This window comes from Rana temporaria, chromosome 12, assembly GCF_905171775.1.
Source record: "Rana temporaria chromosome 12, aRanTem1.1, whole genome shotgun sequence".
NCBI lineage: Eukaryota > Metazoa > Chordata > Amphibia > Anura > Ranidae > Rana > Rana temporaria.
In genome coordinates, this window is record NC_053500.1 from 134,860,635 (window position 1) to 134,886,649 (window position 26,015).

Sequence of the window (26,015 nt, forward strand, 5' to 3'; positions counted from 1 at the left end):
ATGGGGAAGCTGACTGGTTGCTATGAGGAAGCTGACTGGTTGCTATGAAGCTAACTAGTTTCTATGGGCAACCCCATTCTCTCAGGATAGTGGGCAAGCTGACTGGTTGCTATGAGGAAGCTGACTGGTTTCTATGGGGAAGCTGACTGGTTGCTATGAGGAAGCTGACTGGTTGCTATGAAGCTAACTAGTTTCTATGGGCAACCCCATTCTCTCAGGATAGTGGGCAAGCTGACTGGTTGCTATGGGGAAGCTGACTGGTTGCTATGAGGAAGCTAACTGATTGCTATGGGGTAGCTGACTGGTTGCTATGGGCGACCCCCTTTCTCTCAGGACAAACAGTGGGCAAGCTATGAAGAACCTGAGTGGTTGTTATGAGGAAGCTCACTGGTTGCTATGAAGCTAACTAGTTTCTATGGGCAACCCCATTCTCTCAGGATAGTGGGCAAGCTGACTGGTTGCTATGAGGAAGCTAATTTTTTGCTATGGGGAAAGCTGACAGGTTGCTATGGGAAACCTCACCCTTCTCTCAGGACAGAGATTTGGGGGGGGGGGGGGGCTCAGCTATGACGTGTAGTGGTTCTCGGTGGGGGAGGGGGGTCTCGGTGGGGTGTCTATGCTCCCCCAGTCACGTCCATACACATAGAAGGAGGGTCCTGTCAGGAACTCCGGGCAAGCGAGTGGGAGGGGAGCTTCTCCTGACAGAGCATTCCCACCAGCCAATCAGCGCTCCTCCCGCCCCCTTTCCCGGCCCCGCGTCCTATCGGAGCCCGGGAGCGGAGCGCGGCCCAGTCACAGCTCAACACGAGCCGCTGTCCCGCCGATATAAAGCGCATGCGCAGAGTGTGGGCCTCCTTCAACCCAGCGCCACGTCCCGTACATCCCGGAGAGTCTTCAGTCATGCTGCGTTCCGCTCTCGCCGTGCTGGCCGCCGTCGTCCTCCTGGTCCGGGCCGACATCCAGGAGGAGAACCACGTACTGGTGGTGAAGAAAGACACGTTCGAGGAGGCGCTGAAGAACGACTATCTGCTGGTGGAATTCTGTGAGTGGGGAGACAGGGGGGAGGTGGGGAACCGGGAGGAGAGGGGGGTTCTAATTATCGCTCGTTATGATAAAGCCGGGGAGTGCGGTAATCTCTGCACCCCCCCTCCTTTCCCTTCAATCCGGGCACACCTGGGCGGGGCACCTGTGCTGAGTGACAGGGGGAGCCAACCAATGAGCGAGCACGCAGGGCCACGTCAGCCAATCGGGGAGCGCTGACTCTACCAGTGGGCGGGGCTTTAAGTTTGGTTGACGTGTACTTAGTTATGTAGACATGTCACCCTTTCCCTGCCGGGCGTGACGTCTGGGCCGCAGAGCTGACACTCTAATCTACTCTACACCGCACTGATCCTCATTCTACAGTTTAAGAGCCCTCCTCTTTTCTGTTAGGCCATAGACTGCTTATACAGAACAGGCCACACACTGTGCAATTACCATTAGCAATCAGATTGCACTGTATCTTATGTAAAGGAAGTGATCCAGTGCTTTTAAATTTGCATCCAATCAGACTGGCCCTTAAATTGCATTGATGGCAGATCTAAAGATTGTACTATCAGCCTCATACTCTATACCATGGGGTCTTCAAACTACAGCCCTCCAGTTCAGGAACTACAATTCCCATCATGCCCAGTCATGTCTGTGAATGTCAGTGTGTCCCAATGCCTCATGGGACATGTAGTTCTACAACAGCTGGAGGGCCGTAGTTTGAGGATCCCTGCTATACAATCTGATTGTACAATCTCCTCCTTTAGATCTGCCATCAATGTAATGGAAGGGCCGGCCTGATGCGGTACTATAGGGATGGATTGTTTGGCTGGGTTCATGCAGTAGCAGGTCCAGGAACGTATGAATTGCATGCCTGCAGGCAGAAATTGTTTGCTCTTTACTGGACACGGGAGGGGTGGGGGAGGGGGTGTACCGCCGTCCATGCATTTCAAAATGCTGTGCCTGCCTGGAGGACACATGGGGATTACTACTAGCAGCTATAGCCGCTTGCAATAATAGTACTTAAAGCGGAGGTTCACCCGTACATGACACTTTTTCCCCATAGATGGATGCTCGTTTTGTCTAGGGGAATCGGCTAGTTTTAAAATATGAGCTGTGCTTACGAGATGCATCTTCTCCGTCGCTTCCGGGTATGGGCTGCGGGACTGGGCGTTCCTATGTTGATTGACAGTCTTCCGAGAGTCGCGTCACGATTTTCCGAAAGAAGCCGAACGTCGGTGCGCAGTATAGAGCCGCACCGACGTTCGGCTTCCTTCGGCTACTAGTGACGCGATGGATGCGACCGTCGGAAGCCTCTCGGAAGACTGTCAATCAAGAACGCCCGCTCCCGAAGACCCATACCCGGAAGCGACGGAGAGGATGCATCTCGAAAACGGTAAGTACTGCTCATATTTTAAAACGGTCGATTCCCCTAGACAAAACGAGCATGAAGCTAAGGGGAAAAGAGAAAAAAATAAATATGTGAACTCCCGCTTTAAAGGGGAGGTTCACCCTAAAAACGACTTTTTATTACATTTGCCCCCCACATTACAATACGATTATGCCTATTGTGTTTTTTTTTTTATGCCATACATACCTTGGTACAGCTATTCACCCGTGGCTTCCGGGGTTGCGAGTCCCGCGGGAGTGGGCGTTCCTAACATGCTGGTGATTGACGTGATGACCAAAAACGAGCCCCCCCCCCCCCCGTCGTGTAAGCTGCGCCACGATTGCCGAAAGGAGCCGAACGGCGGTGCGCAGTATAGCGCCGACTCGCCGTTCGGCTCCTTTTGGCAATCGTGACGCAGCTTACGCAACGGGGGGGGGCTCGTTTTTGGTCATCGCGTCAATCACCAGCATGTTAGGAACGCCCACTCCCGTGGGACTCGCAACCTGGAAGCCACGGGTGAGATAGCTGTACCAAGGTATGTACAGCATAAAAAAAAACATAATGGGCATAATTGTATTGTAATGTAGGGGGCTGATGTAATAGAAAGTCGTTTTTAGGGTGAACCTCCCCTTTAAACATCTGGCATGCTGGTTGTACCCAAGTCTATTGATGGATCAACTTGGGGAAGTCAGCCTGCCCATTGGTGGCAGGGTGCATGGGTGCTACCCGTTTCTCCAGACACTCCCTCTATGCCCAATGGATGGATACACGCAGCTGCCACCCCTTTGTTGCGCTTTCTGAAATCGCATCAAAACCACAGGATATAGAGGCCTATGGCAAAGTGCAGCAAACTCGCATGAAAACTGCAGGTTAGCTGCGCTTTAGCGAAGGCGTGGCAGAGCAGAAGCCGTCTTTTACAACAGATTGTGTATTTTTGGTGCGCTTTTGGAAAACCAACATCAAAGATGCAGCATGCAGTCGTTTTCAGAGCGCAGCGCGCCCGTAGTGTGAACAGCCACATAGGATTCAATGGGGAATAGTTTTTGTGGGTTTTGTTGTCCCCCCCCCCCCCCCCTAGAAAAATGTGACTACTTCAAAAGGGGCCTAAAAGGGCGATTCTCAACTTTGTATTCAATGCTATAATCTGGACTAATTGTTCTAAAGCGGGTTCTACAATCGGGTTGTAACAATGCGTGACGGTGTAGCAAGATGTCGGCGACGGAACGTCACTTCCGGGGGAATTCTGTGATGGGGAGCGGAATGTGAAAAGACACCGGCTCATCCTCTAGTCCAGTGGTTCTCAACCTTTCTAGTGCTGTGACCCCTTCATAAAATTTCCCAAGTTGTGGGGACCCCTAACAGTAAAATTATTTTCGTAGCGTGGGTTGTCGGCACCCAAGTAATTTGCACCCCTAACCCACAGACATTTAGCGCTCCCTCAGTCCCTTCCACTCGTACAATATTAAAACACCTTATTGTATGTTTTAGGATGTTCCACACTTTCTTTTCATTTCCTTTTTATCTCTCTATCCTAATTTCTTTTTTCCCCCATCCCTCTATAGCTTTTTTTTTTTTTTTCTCTCCCTTTTTCTTCTTCCCCCTCTTTTCCTCTCCCTTCCATGTATTTATTTTTATTCCTTACTCCTTGGTGGGGGGAATGGGATGAGTGGATTAGGTGCTTTTGATCCAGGTCATCTGCTGATCTGAGAACTGTAGTGTGGACTCTTAATGGTAACTATAATCACAGGTAGTGTTACTCACTGTGTCTCCGCTTTACTGTCTACGACATTTTGGTGTCTTGTAGCGGTGACCCCTATGCCAAAATCAAGAGATAGGGTCTCCTCCAGCCCCTCCCACTTCACATTCCTCACTAGTCAGCTGACCTCTAGTCTCTACCCCCCAGCCATGAACTGAATGGGCAACTGCTAAGAGGATAAGTTGGTGTCCGCAGGCTCCAGGAACAGCACTTAGTCATAGCGCTGATACCCCAGTGTGAAACGCGTCAGCTATCAACCCTACATTTTGCTGTGACTTGTAGTGCTGTTTCCGTTTTTTAGCATTAAAGGCAACATTTTAAGAATTTCGTGGAAGTGCGGCTGTCCAATCTTTTTCTCCATAACAAGATGGTGGTTGTGGTCAGTAGTTGGGCAGACAAGACATCTGAAAAACGTCTGGGGGGGGTTATAAACCTCTAAATCTGTTTCTGGGAGCTCACCTGTCTGCTGTGACCATGACTTTACCACCTTGGTATGCCACTAATGTATATATTTGGATTGGACGCATTTTATACGGTCTCGGGTTACATTCTCAACATGAAGGAACCCTTGACATGACTTTCATGTCTGGGGAACTGCTGATATCTACAGCTCAGGGGTTATTGGAGAAGGCGGCGCATTGTGGATGAGAGTTCGAAATTGGTTTGTACATGGTGTATTTGACACCCTAAACATATGATGGTGTCATGATTTTCCATCACTTGTATACACAGTCTGTCTGTTCTGTCAAAACGGCTAACTCGTCAATCTCCCCTTGCTGCTAGAGTCACTGGAAGTGACGTGGTTGGATATTTTGGTAAGTTGGCATTTTCGGCATAACACCAGCGCCTGCCCCCAAAGCCAATCCAAGAATGGACTAGGGCAGGGGTCTTTAAACTGAGGCCCAAGGGCCGCCCAAGGGCCGGACATGGCCCTTTGCTAGTCTTCATGCGGCCCTTGGGGCAGTATTGCTCCCAATGATATGAGGCACTATTCCTCCCAGTGGCACCAACAATGGGGCACTATTTCTTGGACCAGTAGCAATGATGGAGCACTATTCCTCCTCCTACTGATGCTCAGGCCCTGGGGGATTTTCTACCCCAACTGGTCAGAATCCAGCCCCTCTGAAGTCTGAGACCATAACCTGGCCCTTTGCTTGAAAAGTATGGAGACCCCTGGACTAGGGTGAGGACATCACTGGATTCAGGGGCTGCCAAGTGTTTATACCAGTGATGGTGAACCCTGGCACCCCAGATGTTTTGGAACTACATTTCCCATGATGCTCAACTACACTGCAGAGTGCAAGAGCATCATGGGAAATGTAGTTCCGAAACATCTGGGGTGCCAAGGTTCGCCATCACTGGTCTATACCAAGTTGGCAGCCACAGTATTTGCCAGGAGTTCCACTTTTAGGCTTCTTTCACACAGGTGGACTCCGTCGCTGGGAGGGGATTGGGCAGCACTGCTGTCTCCTATGGGAGATCTGATAAAAACGGACAGCATATCAGTCTTCATCAGATCTCACCTGATCCACCATGGACGGATGGGGATGTATCGCCATCCGTCCGCTTTTTGTCCGGTTGGATGTCAGCAGACATGTCTCCACTGACATCCGACGCTCCATAGGACTGCATGGAGCGACCGTTGAGGTCCACCGTCAGAAATGACAGGCTGACCTGAACGGTCCAATTGTGTGAAATGGGCCTAAAGTGGTTGTAATTTCTTCCATGTGTCCAGTGAAAAGGGCCATCAAGTGTTGGCTATGAAACAAATCATCCTACAAAAGTTGTACCTGCTTGTCTGCAGTCATCCCTAGATCCATTCCAAGTGCTAAATTTATGAAGCTTGTCTGAGTTCAGAAAAAAGGGGGCAGGCAGCTGAAAGGACACTGCAGAGCTCGGTGAGAGCTGATTGGAGGGAAGAGACACACCCCCCTGTACACAGGGATAGAGCTGAGGCTGTCAATCAGCTGGAGATCCCTCCCCTGCCACTTATTTTTTTTGGTCTGAAGAGTATCAGAAGTGATTCATGCTGGGCAACAAAGCGGCAGACCGAAGCGACCTTGGGTGCTGTCAATTGAGACCAGTACACACTATAGAAGGATATGCTTTGTTCATGTCCTGAGGGTTACAACTAGGGTTGTCCCGATACTCGGAATCGGTCCCGATACTAGTATTTGCGGGAGTACTTGTACTCCCGCAAATGCCCCCGATGCCTCATCCAATACTCGCCCTCCCCGCTACGCCGCATCCCCGTTGCCGCCGCCGCTTGGTTAATACGGGCGGGGAACATTACAGCTTTCATTTGAATAGCTGTAGTGTTTCCCGCCGCGCATAGACACTCCCCCTTGCTCGGGTGAACTGTCCAATCCCGAGCAAGGGGGAGTGTATACGCGGCACGAAACACTACAGCTATTCAAATGAAAGCTGTAATGTTCCCCGTCCGTATTAACCAAGCGGCTGCATATATGGGGGGGGGGGGGACATGGCTGCATATATGGGGGGGGGGGGGGGGGGACATGGCTGCATATATGGGGGGGGGGGACATGGCTGCATATATGGGGGGGGGGACATGGCTGCATATATGGGGGGGACATGGCTGCATATATTGGGGGGACATGGCTGCATATATGGGGGGGACATGGCTGCATATATTGGGGGGACATGGCTGCATTTGGACACATTTAAAAAAAAAAAGTATCGGTACTTGTACTCGGTCCTAAAAAAAAGTGGTATCGGGACAACCCTAATTACAACCACTTTAAAGTATCGGCGGTCACTTGTTTGAGGCAGGAAGCTCTCCTCATCGATGGAGAAACCTTGGTAGAGAAGATGTTGCACCATACTTGTCTGTCTGAGATCCATTGCATCCTAGTCTCGCCTTTTCAGCAATGTTAATAAAATCCTGTTTTGTATTTTACCGTGGGAATGTGACTTTCTGTACAATTCTTCTTTTGAAGCTTCAATATGCAAACATAGCCCAAGGAGAACATAAACTGCTAGAAGGGAGACGGCTCTGAGTAAATAATAAAGGCTTATTGTATCTGAAGCCAAAACTTATTTTAGTGCGAGTTGCCCGTTCTGTGAGGTGCTAGGATGGGAAGTGTGAGATGGGTACCTATGAAAACTAGGTACCTACTCCCCCTAAAGACATGCCAAATGTGGCATGTCAGGGGGTCAAAAGTACTTCTTTAAGCAGTTGCATGCTTAAATAAAAACCTGCAAGACAAAGGCATAATGAGCTAGTATTACTAGCTCATTATGAATTGCTTACCTTAGGTCAGTGATGGCGAACCTTGGCACCCCAGATGTTTTGGAACTACATTTCCCATGATGCTCAACTACACTGCAGAGAACTACATAGGAGATGTAGTTCCAAAACATCTGGGGTGTCAAGGTTCGCCATCACTGCCTTAGATCGAAGCCCCCGCAGCGACCCTTGTTCCTCTCCGCCACGATACCTGGAGTGACTTCTTGGTATTGGCGCTGTGACAGCCCGGAGCGGTGATGTTGCTCCCGTGCATTTCCTGCACTTTCCCATTGAAGACCCAGTGCGCCTGCGCCATAGACATCACTGCCTGATTTTCTGCAAATATCTCGACCGTGTAGGTTAAAGCGGTTCTCCACCCTAAAGTGAACTCCCGCTGATCGGAACCCTCCCCCCCCTCCCCTCCGGTTTCACATTTGACGCCTTTCAGCGGGAGGGGGGTGCAGATACCTGTCTAAAGGTATTTGCACCCACTTCCGGCCCGGCATTCACAGGCAAAAGACGGGCATTGCGTCACATCCCGTTGACCCCCAACCCCCCCCCCCCCCCGTTGTGTGCTGGGAGCACACAGCGGGAGCCAATCGGCAGGTGCGACTCACACATGCGCCGTAGGGAACCGGGCAGTGAAGCCGCAGCGCTTCACTTCCTGGTTCCCTCAGCGTGGATGGCGGGGGGCAGCAGGGTGACGAGCGATCGCTCGTGCTGCGGACGGCGCTGGACTCCAGGACAGGTAAGTGTCCTTGTATTAAAAGTCAGCAGCTGCAGTATTTGTAGCTGCTGGCTTTTAATATTTTTTTGTGGTGGAACATCCGCTTTAAGGAGATATTACAAGCACCCGAAGGAGCTGCGGGCAGGAGTTTTTAGGTGAGGCTTCAGCCTAGCCTGCCGCAAATCTTGGGAAAAGGCCGTGGACTAGGCCAAAGCCGCAGCCTCACCTAAAATCCTGCTCGCCACAATCCTGGCAAAAGGCCACGGCTTCAGCCTAGACCGCGGCGTCCGGCCTCACTGCCTTTTCCCAGGATTGCAGTGGGCAGCATTTTTTAGGCGAGGCCGCGGCTTTGGCCAGTCCATAGAGCGCCGGTCCTATGGGGGAAAAAAAAAAAATCAATTTGACCTCCCAACTTTTTTTTTTCCCAGCCCTACCCCAATGGCTGAACTCGCACGGCTTCACTCCCGCAGCCCAGTGTGAACCTGGGCTTAGACTCCCCATCAGGGCTGGGACACTCCATCCAGACTGACCCACTTTGACAGGTCTCTCCCATGGCGGCCGGACAACTCCCGCACCCCCTTCCTGGCCACCCAAGCCCCCTCTCCCCCTTCACTAGCCGTTCTACTTTATTAGAGTAGAACGGCTGGTACTGGTACTTTTATAGGCAGTACCAGTAGGGAAGCTAGACATTATTTCACCCGGGGCAAAGAATCAGTTCGGTGCCCCCCCCCCCCCCTTATGGGACAAGATTAGGCAGAAGTGAGAAACTCCCACTCCATAGCTGTTGAGTCAGCTGTCTGTCCCCTCCCCCATGCTCCTCTGTTGCCCCCCTGCTCCTCTGGTCCTCCCCCTGCTTCTGTTCCCCCCAGGTGAGTGCTGTGGGGAGGGAGAGACAGAGGAGCGGAGGGGGGCGGAGGTACGCTGTCACTGAAGCCGGCCCACTGAGCCATCGGCCCACCGGGAAACTCCCTGTAGTCCCAATGGCCAGTCCATCCCTGCTCCCCATACATCAAGATATTTATGTGCCCATACCACATTTTAAACTTCCCTTGCTCATATCCCTTCTCTAAGCTTGACAATGAATGATGGTCCTTGTCTGGCCACCTTCTAATTGCATGGTGTTCGGCACAGGTCTATACTGGGGTTAACCCTTCTATGGTAAGGGCACAGGTTGGTGGGGTCAAGGACCTTGATGTATGAAATGCTCTGCTCTTTCTATTCTGTCCCTGCTTGGTTATGCCTTCATTTATAGATTCATATTTCTGTTTAGCCCCCGGGGCGATGTCAGGACGCTGACAAACGACGGCTCATAAAATCAAATGAGAAGCCATATAATGCAGGAATTGTGTGCAGAAGTTCATTTTATTTTCTGCATGTCATTTACCATCGTCTAGGAACATTGGGGGGGGGGGGGGGGGGGGGATATATGGATGTAAATTCTGTTTGCTGCTAGTGTAGCTAATGACCTGTGGAGGGTTTAAAAGGAGAATTTTAAGTATCTAAAGAAACATGCAGAGTGTAGAACATCCATCCGTTTATTTTATTGCAGTCTGTCCTCACTATTGAGATTGAAGCGCTATCTATCCATGACCATGGTCATCAAAACTGATAGTAACAGGAAACTATTTGTGGGACTAAAGGAGAAATCTGTAAAGGGGTTGTAAAGGTCTTGCAGCCCTCCTGGAATATCAGGCTAGGTCCTGAGGCAGGGTTTGCCAAATTTGCTTGGAATCTAGGAGCCAGCTAAAGTTAGGAGCCAGAGAACGCGCCCCGTCAACTTGCGCGGAGAAGCGAACGCATACGTGAGTAGCGCCCGCATATGTAAATGGTATTCAAACCAGACATGTGAGGTATCGCCCTGATCGTTGGAGCGAGAGCAATAATTCTAGCTCTAGACCTCCTCTGTAACTCAAAACATGCAACCTGTAGATTTTTTTTAAATGTCGCCTATGAAGATTTTAAAGGGTAAAAGTTTGTTGGCATTCCACGAGCGGAGGCAATTTTGAAGCGTGACATGTTGGGTATGAATTTACTCGGCGTAACATTATCTTTCCCAATAAAAAAAATTGCAATAACTTTACTGTTAATTCCCCCCCCCCCCCCAAAAAAGTGCGCTTGTAAGACCACTGCACAAATACGGCGTGACAAAGTATTGCAACGGTCACCATTTTATTCTCTAGGGCAGTGATGGCGAACCTTGGCACCCCAGATGTTTTGGAACTACATTTCCCATGATGCTCATGCACTCTGCAGTGTAGTTGAGCATCATGGGAAATGTAGTTCCAAAACATTTGGGGTGCCAAGGTTCACCATCACTGCTCTAGGGTGTTAGAATAAAAAAAAAATGAATGTGTGTATGTTTGGGGGTTTTACTTGGAGGGAAGGAGATGGCAGTGAAAATGGTGAAAGATTACACATTAGAACAGCTGTTTAACTTGTAATGCCAACGGCCACCACCAGCTCACAGAAGGAAGAGCTTGGGACTTCACAAAGCCGCGGCCTCAATTACCGGCCGTCGCAGGCCCGCCGCGATCGCGCAGCGGGGGCGCACAGACACAGGATCCTGTGCCCCCGCCGCGCAATCGCCGGTAATTAAGGCCTTGTAGGCCACAAAGCCACGGCCTCAATTGCTGGCCGCCGCGGGCACCAGGTCACAATTTCTTGTCGCAATTGCAACCTGGCGCCCGGATTTTGTTGACTCCTGCCCTGAGGCATAGCAAAACTGACAGCCACAGGCATGACACCCAGAGGCATGATGGGACTTGTAGTTTTGCAACAGCTGGAGGTCTGTTAATTGCCTATCCTTGTGCTAGATGTTAAGGAGTGACAGATGTAAGTAAGGTGGTGCAAAGGGGGGTGACATAGACAATTTGCTATGAATGGACAAAGTGACATGTCTCCACCGGAGGACCATGACAGACTTTGCTCAGCTTGGGCTATACTGGGCAGCCGGCTGCGCTATTCATTGTGGTTTGCAGTAAGCCTCTTCCCATGAGAATACTCGGTTGAGCACAGCTGCCTTGCCTTTTTTAGGGTCCGCTATTAAAATAAATCCATCTCTGGCAAAGCCTTCTTTCTGTAATGCTTTTTAATAAACGTTGCCTGCCAGGGCTTTGCTCTTTGGGTCCCTTCCTGCATCCAAGTTTAGCTAAATGCTGCCATAGATCAAGTTCATCATTTTAAGACTTTAAGGGTTTTATCTGCCCAACATGCAACCAACCTGTGATCTTGAAGCTGGCGTTTGAACTCTTACCCAGTTTGGCATGTTGTATGACTTGTAAATGTTTTTGCTTTCTAGATGCTCCGTGGTGTGGACACTGCAAAGCCCTTGCTCCTGAATATGACAAAGCTGCAAAGATGCTGCACGATGAAGGTTCAAATATCCGTCTGGCAAAGGTGGACGCAACAGAAGACTCGGAGCTGGCTCAGCAATTTGGCGTTCGTGGATACCCTACAATAAAGCTGTTTAAGAATGGAGACAAATCTTCCCCAAAAGAATACTCAGGTAACCCAACTTGATATCCTGCGTTTTAAAGTAGTTGTGCATAATATAATCTGCTGGGCATTTTTCATATACCTGCACCAGTCTGCAATGAACTCAAGTTTGTGTGTCTTGGCGAAATGCATTGACTGGCAGCAATTCAGTTTTGAGGGTCTAAGCAAGCTGGAATTTTTTTCAGAAGTCTAAGGCATATATACGCCTGAAGCGCGACGCCGCAGAAGCCTCTAATACGCTGGAGGGATGATTTTACATCTCCACACGAAACGCCGCACGCCTGAAGCTCAAAACAAGTCCCGGACCCTTTTTTTTCAGGCGGCTTCGGCTTTCGGCATAGGAGATGCCTGGGGGTTAGGCTGCATTCACAATCGCAGCGTTTTGTCACAGCAAATCGCGGTACAAAACGCTGCGATTAGGTACGCCAAGGTGTGAATGCAGCCCAAGTATTCACCGAAATATAATGTGCCTTTGTTTTAAGTAATGTAGATTTCCACCTTTCCCCAGTGAATATGCAAGGCATCAGTAGGCGCTTTGGACTCTCTGCTTTAGGATGATAAAGCGTTCATGGGTAGCCGCCATTTTGTTTAAAGTGGAGTTTCATTTAAGTCAGCAGCTACACTTTTTGTAGCTGTAGACTTTTAAATGGGTTAAACAAAATGGCGGCTACCCATGAACGCTTATAATAATCAAACGCTCGCCTGTCCCATGGTCCAGCAATGTGGAAGTACGAAGCCCCCTCCAAGGCACCAGCATGCTAACTGGGGGCACCCAGCTGGGCAATCTTCTGGGACATGTCCTATAAAATTGCCAGGAGGTGAACCTCCAGCGCTGCAGAGCCAGTGGAGCTGGGTGTGTAAACAGGGTACCTGTTTTCCCCCCAAAAAATGACATGCCAAATGAAGCATGTCAGGGGGTCACTTGCACTTAAAGCAAAAGTTCAGATTTTGGGTGGAACGCCACTTTAAGTAACCATTCCTCAAATGCTAGCTTTTTATGATTTGGAACGGGCATGTTTCAGGGCATGAAGTGAGGGAATCTCTCCAGTTAACTTTAGTCTTTGGGATAATGTTCCCAGCTGGATTCCCTTACTGGCACTAGCAGAAAATGGCTGTAAATCTCTCCGGTGGGGATAGCGGACTATGACCATATGAGTATTTCTAACTCCTTACCACATTTTACAAACGGCAAAAATGGTGTTGGCTTGTACCAATATTGCTGATAGTAAAGGTATTCTCATCTACTTTCAGCTGGCAGGGATGCAGCAGACATTGTCAACTGGCTGAAGAAGCGCACTGGCCCAGCCGCAACAACCCTGAGCGATGAGGCGGCTGTAACAGCTTTCATTGAAGGAAACGAAGTTGCCGTTGTTGGTTTCTTTAAGGTAAGGGGAAAGGAGTGTGTATGATGTACTACAATGATCAGTAACTATTTCCCAGTCTGGGCAGCTTTAAGATTGTATACTGCTCTAGCACAGGGGTAGGCAACTTCAGAACTCCTATCTGTTGTGGAATGAAGCATTGCAAGACTGACTTCCAAAGCATAACTCCCAAGGAAAGAAGCTTGATGGGACTTGTAGTTTCACCTTGGTGCTGAGGTTGCCTGCCCCTGTTCTAGCACATCCTGTGTATTTCTTAGTGTGGGGGGGGGCTTGTATAAAAAAACATCAGTTAGTGAAAGTTTACTGTACACACTGAACATGCCCTTAAAGTCTTCAAAGCTGTGGGAATCTTGCTGGAGGCTTTGCAATGCTTTGATGAAGAGCAGACTGTTGGGTTAACACAATGTTCGTGTGCATGGTTGGGGAAGCCTATTCATTTTGTGTGCTGGCACTCCATCTTAAAGTGGAGGTTCACCCCAAAAAAAAATTTAACATTAGATTGAGGCCATTTAAGGGGAGCAGAAACATTTATTTTATTTTTTTAATCGATGCTGTACTTGCCGTTTTCGAGATGTTCTCCCGCCGCTTCCGGGTATGGGCTGCGGGACTGGGCGTTCCTATTTGACAGCCTTCCGACCATCGCATACAGCGCGTCACAAGTTTCCGAAAGTAGCCGAACGTCGGTGCGCCGGCGCCATATAGAGCCGCACCGACGTTCGGCTTCTTTCGGCAACTGGTGACGCGATGTATTCGACGGTCGGAAGGCTGTCCATCAAATAGGAACTCCCAGTCCCGAAGATCATACCCGGAAGCGGCGGGAGAACATCTATCTCGAAAACGGTAAGTATGGCATTGATTTTAAAAAAAATACCAGTTTCTGCTCCCCTTAAATAGCCTCAATCTAATGTTAAAAAATGTTTTTCGGGTTAACTCCCACTTTAACGCGCCAGACCTGTTTCAAGACTTTGCACCATAGTGCATGGATGGTTCATTTAATCAACAGAAGTGATTTGGCATTAAAACATTGTGTTCCAGTTTAGAGATTTAAATGCAGTCTGAGGCCCCGTACACACGACAGAGGAACTCGACGTGCTTGGCACGTCGAGTTCCTCGTCGAGTTTTGGGATGAAGCCGCCGAGGAGCTCGGCGGGCCGGCTTCTCCCATAGAAGAACGAGGACAACGAGAAAATAGAGAACATGTTCTCTATTTTCTCGTCGAGTTCCTCGGCGGCTCCATCGAGCCAAAACTGTACAGACGACAGAGATTCTCGGCAGAATCCGGGTTTTGACCGAGTTTCTCGGCGAATTCTGCCGAGAATCTCTGTCGTGTGTACGAGGCCTGACACTTTAAACGAGCTGCTAGCAGGCTTCAGTAAGCTGTGGTACTTGGAGAAACCTAGCAGTAAATTTAAATTGACCACTATGACCACTATCTCTCCCTTTATCAGTTGCTATGCTTAAACTCGCCATATAATTTGCTTAACTTAAATGTACAAAGTCTTGGCATACAGCAGCCTGTAGTGAAGAAAAGCGAGGGAATTCCTTTATTTTCACTTACTTCCTGTTTGCTAGTGAAGGTGCTTTAAGAGAATTTTGACAAAATGGCCATTGGCTCACTTGTAATTTTTTAGCCAGTGGTTTTTGACTACTGTGGAACCTCGGCTTACAAGCATAATCCGTTCCAGGAGAACGCTCGTAATCCAAAGTACTCGCATATCAAAGCGAGTTTCCCCATTAAAGTCAATGGAAACAAATTCATTTTGCATTGACTTCAATTGCATGCAATACCACATGCGGCCAGAGGTGGGAGCCGGAGAGCTTAAATACCCGAGGACAGCTCAGCTGACCTCCAGAACAGTATTTCCATGTCTTTCCGATCACCACCATTTGGCCCCACCTCAGGCCAGACGCAGTACTGCACACCGTTTTGGCCCGAATCCTCGTATTGGGAGACCACACGCAATCCGAGTTAGGATTTTTCAAAATACAGCAATGCATATTGCAAAATGCTTAACTGCGTTACTCTCATCTGAGGTTCCACTGTACTGCTGAGACTAAAGGTCTTGGCAGGAGAGAAATATTCAGTGTTTTGTAAGGGCGCTCATTTCTGAAAACACTTTAAAAAAAGTGAACCAATACGTACACCTTCATCCATGGACTGAAAGCGCGTCGCCCTCAGAGGTGAGTGCAGTTAGAACCTGTGGGAGGGGGGGGGTTATTTTTTTGAAAAGGAAAAAACAATCTTGACACAAGCTGCATGTACAATGAAGGGAATATTCCTTACTTCACTTCAATTCAATTCATTCCAAACCTAAAGATGCTTTCTGCAGGTACTTGCTTTACATCTTGGAGGGCAATTTCCTCCACCTGCAGGTTTTTATTTTATTTAGAACTAACAAAAAATTTGCAGGATCAGTATAAACACTGGTTACACCTCTAAAAATGTTTTGTCTTCCAACAGGATTCCGAATCTGAGCTGGCAAAGGCTTTCCTGCAGGCCGCAGATTCAGTAGATGACCTTCAGTTTGCTATCACTTCCGATGATGCCGCCTTCTCCAAATATGAAGTTGGGAAGGATGGCATTGTTCTGTTCAAGAAGGTAAGGGCAGTTGATAATTGGAACGGTTTTGGTGCTATTTAATGATACAAAGATTGACTTGTCAGTTGGGTGATCATGTGGGGGAAAAATGCAATGGATAGTGACGCAGGTTATAGTATATAGGGGTGTATAATGCAAGTCCAACAGGTAGTCCCTTGAGCTTGGTTGGCTTTAGTGTGAGATGGATAGTCTATGGTAGGGCAGCCTTGCAATGGGAGCTGAAGCCACTCCAAACATGTACAGAAAGCCTCTTGCGTAAGACTGTATTTCATTTAATCAACAAGTGCATTCAAATTGCATTTGGGCCTCTTTCACACTGAGTCATATTTCAGGCGTTTTAGCACTAAAAATGGCGCATAAATAATCCTGCCCTAGCCCGAGGGCTTTCACACTGAAGCGATGCGCTGGCAGGAGGAAAAATCTCCTGCAAGCAGCATCTTTGGCTCGGTATAGGAGCAGGGTGTTTACCGCTCCTTCCCATTGAAATCAATGGGAAACCGCGGTATTAACCCTTTTTCGGCTGCTAGCGGCCGACTATTGTGGTAAATACAGCGGTGTAGCGCCACTAAGAATCATGCCGCTAAACCACCACCTCACATGCCCAGTGTGAAAGGGGCCTTGGGTATCTTTGTGCAGGCACAAAGTCCAGTGTGCTCAATCACTGTCTCCGCTATGAGCAAGGGTTGTTGGTTCTGTGTTTCCGTGTGTCTGGCCGCCATCCTGTCCAGCAGGGCTCTTCCAGGTTGCGAGCGGGATCCACAGCGAGGCTTGGCACTCAGCTAGTTGGTCAGTGCTGGAGAGCGGCGTCGGATGTTGTCACTGGCGTGAGGACAACGCGTTTTGGAGCATGCACACAAGGGGAATACTGGAGGTGTATTGACAAAGGAGCGCTGAGGGGCCTTCCATCTTCTCACGGCCTCTCTTCTAGGTGCTCTGGCACTGTGAGTGGCTGGAGACACAATGACATCAGTGCACCTTTAGAAGATATTTATTATACCTACAGTAAGACTTTATAGGCTTGCATGTAGGTAAAAATTACAGCAGGATTTGCTGCTTTAAGTAAATGGAATTGCATGTGTTCTACCTGTGGCTTGTACCGACTTCAGGACCCTTCTGGGAAATCCAGTCTGGTTGCTTTCAGAAGAGGTCCTGATCTAAAGAACACGGCTCACTGTTTACTTATGGGATGATCATTTCTGCTACTGTTTACAGAAAACTGAACTAATTTAATAAGCCATGGTTTAAAAGTAGCATATGATCTGTCATGCTTGTGCTCTCCAGGGCAAATTAACATGTAATTACCTTTCATCTAAGGTAAACAGACAAGGTTTAATCCCAGATCGCACCTTGTAACTGCTGAGCTTTGCCTTGCTAGTTTTTGATCATAAACTGCAGTGTTGTTGCTTTTATTACAGCTTAAAGCAGGAGGTAGGGCGCAAATCGGTTTACGTCTGCCACTCCTTAGAGGTGCATGGAGGGTCGAATTGGGTGGGCCTGACTGTGTGAAAAGGGCCCAAGGCTGCTTTCACACTGATCTGCTGCTGTTTGTCCTGCACCATGAGTGCAACGCAGTGTCCCTTTTATGCAGATCACTGCACTGATCTGCAGATCAGTTTGCAAGCAGCCCAGTAACCACTACAGAACAGATATGCCCATTTATACCCTGTGATTTTTAGAAATAAAATTACCTTTTAATGACTGCATTCTATCAGGAGGTCGTGGGCCACATCGGAGGGCTCTGTTGGGCACCCCTGGCTTAAAGGGTCGAGTACAAATTCCCCTGTAGCAAATAATGCATCCAGAGATGCTGTATTGTACATTTTATTTATATATATATATATATATATATATATATATATATATATATATATATATATATATATATATATATATATATATATATATATAAATTTTTTTTTTTTTTTTTTTTTGCTAAAAGCATGGACCAAACACATCACGAGTATTGTCTGCAGCAGATCTTTTCTCCATTAGATATCAAGCTTTGCCATATTTTGCACCCCCTTTAAGTTGAGCACACCTTCATTTTTGTTGTGCGACTAGCATGCAACAAACTATTTGTTCCATCATTGTGTACCAGGCTTAAGGTGTAAATGGGAAGTAAAGACTTGTGGCTTTAGCCGGTTTCCTACTGTGCAAGTCGCACTGTACCTTGTGAATGGTCCTATAGTCTTCTGGGACATGTGTCCCAGACTGGGGCAATAGGGGTGAACTTCTGGCTCAGATTGTCAAAGTGGGAGTGGTACCCACCAACCAGGTACCCCCAAAAGTGGCAAACAAGCAGATCTTCCCCTTCTGGGTGGCACTCTGCTTTAAGACAAAGGTGTTTTGTAGGCTGCTACTTGGACAACTAACATTCTAGATGCTCCTATTGGATGCAGATCTTTACTCTAACCCTTAAATAGATTTGATTGTAATCTCCAACTGTTTTTTTTTTTTTTTTAGTTTGATGAAGGCAAGAATGTGTTTGAAGGGGAAGCAACAAAGGATGAAGTGCTTAACTTTGTTAAATCCAATCAGCTGCCTTTGGTCGTTGAATTCACTGAGCAGGTAAGTCTTTGTTCATATTGCAACATTTTGGATCTGACTCCAAGCTAATGGCAGATGTCAAAGTCCATGTGCTTGATTTATGCTTTACATTTGCCATTCAGACACACTGATCTGCAGTCTCGACTGTAAGTACCCCTGATATTGCACCTCCCATGAAAGACTGTAAAATACTTTAGATGCTATGCTGCATCCATCATGGGGTGATGGGCCTTAAATGGTTCACTTTATGGCTGAAATCGCATCGCACAGGACTTTTTTTGGTCCGCACCTGTGCAATCCGATTCATGTCTGAACTTGCAGTTTGCAGTGATATGCGAGCTGAAATGGGGGTGTCATTAACAATGTATTGACACTCCCCAGCAGTTCGCTTATTGCAGAGTGAACTGCCGTGCAAGGCGGGAAGTGGATTCGCAGGGTTACTGCATTGCACTAGTGTGAACTGAGCCTTAATGGACAGTGTGAATGTACCAACTTGGGTTCAACTAGCCTGCCGGATTGGCTTCTGATTATTGCAAGCGGCTGCTAGCAATCGGATTTCTCCCAGCATGAATGGCTTTAAAATTCAGTGTATGGCGCTTTTTTTACCAACTTTTTACCCCCGCCAAAAAAGTGTACATGCCTTTTGCAAAAAAAAAACGCAAATGTACTGTTGAGTGAATAACTTGTATAGCGCTACAAATGCCAACTAAATCGCCTCAAGGTGCTTGGTATCAATTTCCTTCCTTATCCTTCAGAAGAAGTGGGTCTTGAGTTTTCTGAAGGCCCGATTTTCTTCCATTCAGATGTTGGTAGCGCGTTCCACAGCCGGGGTCCTGTTATAGTGGCTACAAAATAGGGGCTAGATTTATAACCTTTATTTTTTTTACTAGTAATGGCGGCTTTTTTTATTTATCGTGATTGCAATATTGCGGTGGATATATTGGACATTTTTGACATTATTTTGGGACCATTCATTTATACAGCGCTATAAATATGCACTGATTACTGTTTAAATGTGACTGACAGGAAAGGGTTAACACTAGGGGGTAATCAAGGGGTTAAATGTGTACCCTAAGGAGTGATTCTAACTGCATTGCAGGGGACTGACTGGCGGAGGTGACCAATCGGTGTCCAGTACATAAAGGACACACCATCAGTCTCTTCTCCCTGACAAATGATCTGTTTACACACAGATCCAGTGTCCTACTCAGTTATTGGACAATCAAGGCTGCCAGGCACGCGCATCGGGTTCCCAGTGACGCGGCAGGTGCGTGCCAGGGCATGCATACCCCCTAGTGGCTCGGGAAGGCAAGGATGTCATGACATCCTCCCAGAACGAGAGGCTTATCGTCCCGCCGTCATTTGGCAGGCAGTAGTCTAGTGGTTTAAACTTATGGCTGTAAATCTACCAAGCTCATGGCTTGAACTTATTGGGGCATTTATAAATGTACCTTGGTAGACTGAGTTAGGGTGGTGTTTGTACTTCATTGATGGGCCATGTCTAACTATTTTTTGCTTTTTCCAGACGGCACCAAAGATCTTTGGTGGGGAGATGAAGACGCACATTCTTTTATTCCTGCCAAAAAGTTCCACTGACTTCAAAGACAAGCTGGACAACTTCAAGAAGGCAGCCACTGGCTTCAAGGGAAAGGTGAGTGGTCACTTTGTGTGGATGAGGGAAATTTGTCTTTGGTGCTAAAAATGTTTCTTTTGGATCAGGGGTGGGCAATTATTTTTTCGATGGGGCCACATGAGAAACTAAAAATATTTTGGAGGGCCGGGCCAAAAGGCTAAACTCAATACTGCATAAAATCAATTGTATTTCTTTATAAAAAGCAGTAAATATCATTGTTGGACAACTGGTACGAGTACTTGTTATAGACATGACACAGGAGGGGGACAGAGGCTGGGGACATGACACAGGAGGGGGACAGAGGCTGGGGACATGACACAGAGGCTGCAAGTTATCATATCACTTCTTCACATCAGTATGCTGTGTCTTCCTCCTGTGCCCCTTTCACCTCTCCACAGATCTGACCTGTGGAGAGGTGAAAGGGGCACAGGAGGAGGACACAGCATACTGATGTCTAGGTAGGATAGCACTTCACACTCTGCTGCCAGACTGAGGAGGACTCGCCAGACAAGGGCAGTGGCACTGAGGGCAGGCGTCGCGAGTCCTACTCGAACGAAGAGAGTGGAGACCAGGGTCCACTCCAGGTCCGGGCACCAGCATGGCGGCTGGCCGACTGCTACAGTCAGTCGGGCGGGCAGAGCAGGCAGGCGCACTGGTCGGTCTCCGTCTGCCTTTACTCAGTCCACTCCATCACAGTGGGGGTGCGTCTGCAGTGTGTCCACTACATCTGCTGCTGTGTGCTATCCCGCCAGTGCCGCTCTCTAGAGTCCACACATTCTACGATGTTCCTCAGTTTCCCCACGCTGCTCTTTTGAATAGGCTGGCAGCAGTGTTAGCGCGAAAATGCGCTTTGATAATTGGCTGCGCGGGTGGTGGTGGGCTGGGCGGTCAGAGGGCGAGGCTATGCATAATGTAGGACTAGACGCTGCCTGCGCTGCGGCTCACATTTGGGTCTTTTTACGGGCACATTTCCCTTATTACGGACTTTTACGAACAGGGAAAAAGTGCCTTTTATTTACGTACTGTCCGTAATTCTACGGACGGTTGGCAACACTGCCCGGGGGCCGGATTAAAGGGTCCGCCGGGCCGTAGTTTGCCCAGGTCTGTTTTGGATGGTCTGCTGGCACCATCTGTAATGGACAAAATGTAGTTTTCTGAAGTTTTACTTTGTGATGCAGGGAACACTTTTTGGACTTTGAAATGCAGGGGGGGGGGGGGGGGTGCAGTTAAATACTTTCTGTAGAGAGCATAGACACTATTTCTAATTTCTTCTGTACTGATGCTTCAGAAGTGGGGAGAATGTTATATGGATGCAGATGCTGCTTTCTTTACAAATGGAGCTCTGCCTACTGTTTAAAACAGGGATCCTCAAACTACGGCCCTCCAGCTGTTGTGGAACTACACATCCCATGAGGCATTGTAACACACTGACATTCAGACATGACTAGGCATGATGGGAATTGTAGTTCCTGAACAACTGGAGGGCCATAGTTTGAAGACCCGTGGTTTAAAACATCTAAAAGTGAGATTGAGGTAACTGGTTTGCATAGTAAATTTATGAAAATCCAGGCTTTTTCTGTTTCATATACAGCAGGGATATGCAATTTGCAGACCTCCAGCTGTTGCAAAACTACAAGTCCCATCATGCTTCTGACTCTGGTGTCATGCCTGTGGCTGTCAGTCTTGCTATGCCTCATGGGAATTGTAGTTCTGCAACAGCTGGAGGTCCGCTAATTGCATATCACCGATATACAGGGAACAATTCTGTTCAAGTGACTGCTTGCCTTTGCAGAACTTCACCCTCCCAATTGGCAGTGGGGGTGCAGGAAGGCTATGGCATGGGAGTATGATTGGAGAGAATATGCAAAGTGCTAAACTTAAACTAGGTCCCCCAGAGCTCCAGGTTACAAGGTGTAAGTGGGTACAAGGATGACAGTGTGGGTGGCATAGGGAAGGCACACATGAACCATAGATGAGGAAGACGGCATCATGCAGGTTTGCTTGCTAAATGCATCAATGAGGAAAGTTTAACCACTTAAAGGGGAGGTTCACCCTAAAAATGACTTTCTAGTATTACAATGGCCCCCCACATTACAATACAATTATGCCTATTATGTTTTTTTTATGCTGTACATGCCTCGGTACAGCTAATTCACCCATGGCTTCCGAGTCCCGCGGGAGTGGGCGTTCCTAACTTGCTGGTGATTGACGTGATGACCAAAAATGAGCTCCCTCCCCGTTGCGTAAGCTGCGGCATGATTGCCGAAAGGCGGTGCGCAGTATAGCGCTGACTCGCCGTTCGGGTCCTTTCGCCAATCGTGACGCGACGGGGGGAGCTCGTTTTTGGTCATCACGTCAATCACCAGCAAGTTGGGAACGCCCACTCCCGTGGGACTCGCAACCCGGAAGCCGCGGGTGAATTGGCTGTACCAAGTTATGTACAGCATAAAAAAAACATAATAGGCATAATTGTATTGTAATGTGGGGGGCCATTGTAATACCAAGTCGTTTTTAGGGTGAACCTCCCCTTTAAACCCTAACTTGAAATCAAATGCCAGAATCGTTTTTGCTCGAAAGTTTACTTGGAACCCTAAACATTATCTATTTTAGTAAAGACCCTAGAGAAAAAATAATGGTGGTTGCAACCTTTATGTTGCTCTATTTGCACAGCAGTCATTCAAATGGATTTTTTGAGAAATTTACTATAATAAAACTAGCCAGTAAAGTTGGACAAATTTTTGTATGAAAGATTTTGCGCCGTGAGAATCGTTTATCTTGGCAAAAATCGTGATTCTCATTTTATACAGAATGGTGTAGATTTTACACAAGCGGGTATGTTGTGACCTCTACAAATCTCACCCATTCTAAATCTGGCTTTTTTCTATTCTAGATCCTGTTCATCTTCATTGACAGCGACCATGCAGACAACCAGCGTATCTTGGAGTTCTTTGGTCTGAAGAAGGAAGAATGCCCATCTGTCAGACTGATCACATTGGAGGAGGAAATGACCAAATACAAGCCACAAAGTGATGATCTGTCTGCTGAGAAGATCACCGAGTTCTGTGAAAGTTTCCTGGACGGCAAAGTGAAGGTAAGGAGGTCGATTTAACCACTTAAGCCCCAGACCTTTAGGCAGCTAAATTTCACCTAGTGTGTGTTTACAACTGTAGGGGGTGTGGCTGTAGGTCTGACGTCATCAATCAAGTCTCCCTATAAAAGATGACACATTCGATGCAGCCGCCACAGTAAAGCACGTGGAAGCCGTGTTTACATACAGCTCTCCCCGTTCTTCAGCTCCGGGGAGCGATCGCGAGGGGCGGCTAGAAACGAATAGCCGCGCCCTCATCCCGGATCGCTCCTGCACAATTTCCGACCGCCGCATGTACCGGGGGTCCCGATCGGACCCCCGGAAAGGCAGGGACATACGGGTACACCCATCTGCCTGTACGTGCCATTCTGTGGACGTATATGTACATGCGCCGGTCGTTAAGCCTCGCACACAATCAGATTTTTTGACAGGAATTGTGACAGGCTGTTGCTGGGGAAAATCCCACCATTTGTATGCTTCATCAATTGTCTGATTTTCTGTGGACAATTGTTTGTTGGCATGCTTTAAGATTTTTCAACAAAATTGTGTACACAATCAGAAAATCCAACACAAGTCCGGACAAAAATCCAAAAGCACATGCTCGGAAGCAATGCTTACCATAACACAACATTGGCAGAAGTTGCCCAAAGGGTGGCACTAAAGGGCTGAAAAAACACGTAGCTTTGTGTTGGCTGTGAACTTGTATTGCATGCAAACACCCTTCGGACAAGTCCTATGCTTTGCCTGCAGAAAATCCAATCTTGTGTGCCAGGATTTAGACTGCAGTTGATCAAGAGGTTTTCATTGTTTAGAAGTATTACTTGGTCCACAAGTGCCATATAACATCTGTGGAGAAGATTTTGGCCAATTGAACTTTTTTTTTTTTTTTTTTTTTGCCCATGTTCTATGACTCTGGCAGTTGTGTGCTATGTGGACTGTTAACCTTTTCACATGTCTAAGGCTGAAGGTTTTTACCCGCTTGCCTTCTATGCATTAACCAGCCTGGGCCAGAGGATCACACCAGATGTAAATGGCCTTCACATAAAACTATGTATTTTCAGATGACGTGCTACACTATGCCTTTCAGATTGCATCTAATACCACTGAAATCATGAGGAGGCTACATTGATGGCACTCTTACAATCTGAAAACAAAGGCTCATTGCCATTTTATTTTTTCATGCATTATTGGCAATTACATTTGTTTGTTCCAACACAAGGTGCCTTCCAGTATCTGGCTTCAGTGACAGACCTGGAATCTGCATGTTGTAAGAATTTCAAGAAAACAGGCTTCCTGATCTGATGGTATAAAAAGTACTTGTATGCTCTATTCCAGTGGTCGCTAAACTAGGGGCTGGTTGCACCCCTAGTTTTAGTTTTATATGAAGGCCGTTTACATCTGGTGTTATCCTGACAGGTCATTTAATGCATAGAAGGCAAGCGGGTAAAAACCTTTTCACGTGGTGAAGGTTAACAGTCCACATGGCACACAACTGCCAAAGTCATAGAACATGGGCAAAAGTTCAATTGGCCAAAATCTTCTCCACAAATGTTATACAGCACTTCTGGACCAAGTAATACTTCTAACAACGAAAACCTTCCTTGATCAACTGCAGTCTATTATCCTGGTACACACGATCGGATTTTCTGCAGGCAAAGCATAGGACTTGTCCGAAGGGTGTTTGCATGCAATAAAAGTTCAGCCAACACAACTGTGGTTTTTCAGCTCTTTAGTGCCACCCTTTGGGCAACTTCTGCCAATGTTGTCTTATGGCAAGCTTTTGACACATTTTTGGGACCATTGGCATTTTTATAGCGATCAGTGCTATAAAAATGCATTGGGATTACTATAAAAATGCCACTGGCAGGGAAAGGGGTTATGTATGTTCCCTGGGTGTGTTTTAACTGGGGGGGGACTCACTAGGGGAAATGACTGATCGCTGTTCATACATTGTATGAACAGACGGTCAAACATTTCTCCCCTGACAGGACCGGGAGCTGTGTGTTTACACACACAGCTCCCAGTCCTCGCTCTGTAACAATCGCGTGTGCCTGGCGGCAACCGTGCACGGGAGTCGGATGAGCGGGGGGCGCAGGTGCCCCTAGTGGCCGCTGCGAGAGCAGACGTAGAGCTATGGGCTCTCGCGCAGGGGAGCCAACCTGCCGCTGTAGAACTGCAAGCGGTTAAACACTGCTTTGCCTGGAATGCAAATGCATCTTAATGTATGGGAGAGCATGTCCGAAGAAATGCAAAGCTGCCTTTTGAGCTTGTTCATATTAATCTGAAAGTAAATGCCGACGTGTAACCAGGCAGAACATGACCTCATTACATTTTTTATTTTTTCATTTAGCCTCACCTGATGAGCCAGGATGTGCCTGAAGACTGGGACAAGAACCCAGTTAAAGTACTTGTTGGAAAGAACTTTGAGGAAGTGGCCTTTGATGAGAGCAAAGATGTGTTTATAGAGTTCTGTAAGTAAATATTAAAAAAAAATTTTTTTTTTTCCTACTTGTATGACTCGGTCTACAGTGTCATTGTGTATTATGTGTTTTTAGATGCTCCATGGTGTTTTCACTGCAAGCAGCTGGCACCAATCTGGGACCAACTGGCAGAAAAGTATAAGGACCATGAAAGCATTGTCATTGCCAAGATGGACTCCACAGCAAATGAAATTGAAACTGTAAAGATCCACAGCTTCCCCACCTTGAAATACTTCCCAGCTGGAGCAGATAAAAAGGTATTATAAAGTTTCAAATGAACCAGATGCTTATCCTCATATCTGCACTGGTTTCTTTTCACTTACAAATTAGGTGACCTAGTTCCTATAAAGTGTCCCAGTGTTATGTCTCTAGTTCTCGGGTATACTTCCACACAAGTTCTTTTGAGAGAAACGGTAACAAGAATTTCAAAGGTCATCACCAGGCTGCTTAAGCGACTATACTTCTGGAACATGTTTACTTTGACAACTGGGTCAGCCTGTGAAATCTACAACCCTTTCAAAGCAATTTTTATTTTATTTTTTGTCTTCAATACCCCTTCGTGAATTGCACAATTGTCTCCAATCTCTATACAGTAAAACCTTGTTCCAGAAGCTTACTTGTAGGGTTGTCCCGATACTAGTATCG

At 47.4% G+C, this 26,015-nt stretch overlaps 1 protein-coding gene across 2 annotated transcripts in view; it reads left to right on the forward strand.

Moving 5' to 3' along the window:
* Nucleotides 1-842: 842 nt before the first annotated feature.
* P4HB (prolyl 4-hydroxylase subunit beta) overlaps nucleotides 843-26,015 on the forward strand; it is a 28,584-nt gene continuing 3,411 nt past the window's right edge. The window contains exons 1-9 of one of the 2 annotated variants that reach the window (XM_040330815.1): nucleotides 843-1,042; nucleotides 11,445-11,651; nucleotides 12,893-13,026; nucleotides 15,485-15,622; nucleotides 18,086-18,190; nucleotides 19,695-19,820; nucleotides 22,693-22,893; nucleotides 25,241-25,361; nucleotides 25,446-25,627. In XM_040330815.1, the coding sequence (XP_040186749.1) occupies nucleotides 901-1,042; nucleotides 11,445-11,651; nucleotides 12,893-13,026; nucleotides 15,485-15,622; nucleotides 18,086-18,190; nucleotides 19,695-19,820; nucleotides 22,693-22,893; nucleotides 25,241-25,361; nucleotides 25,446-25,627 (1,356 nt within the window). In that variant the 5' untranslated portion in view covers nucleotides 843-900. The remainder of the gene's footprint in view (nucleotides 1,043-11,444; nucleotides 11,652-12,892; nucleotides 13,027-15,484; nucleotides 15,623-18,085; nucleotides 18,191-19,694; nucleotides 19,821-22,692; nucleotides 22,894-25,240; nucleotides 25,362-25,445; nucleotides 25,628-26,015) is intronic. The other variant, XM_040330814.1, reaches the window with a different exon arrangement.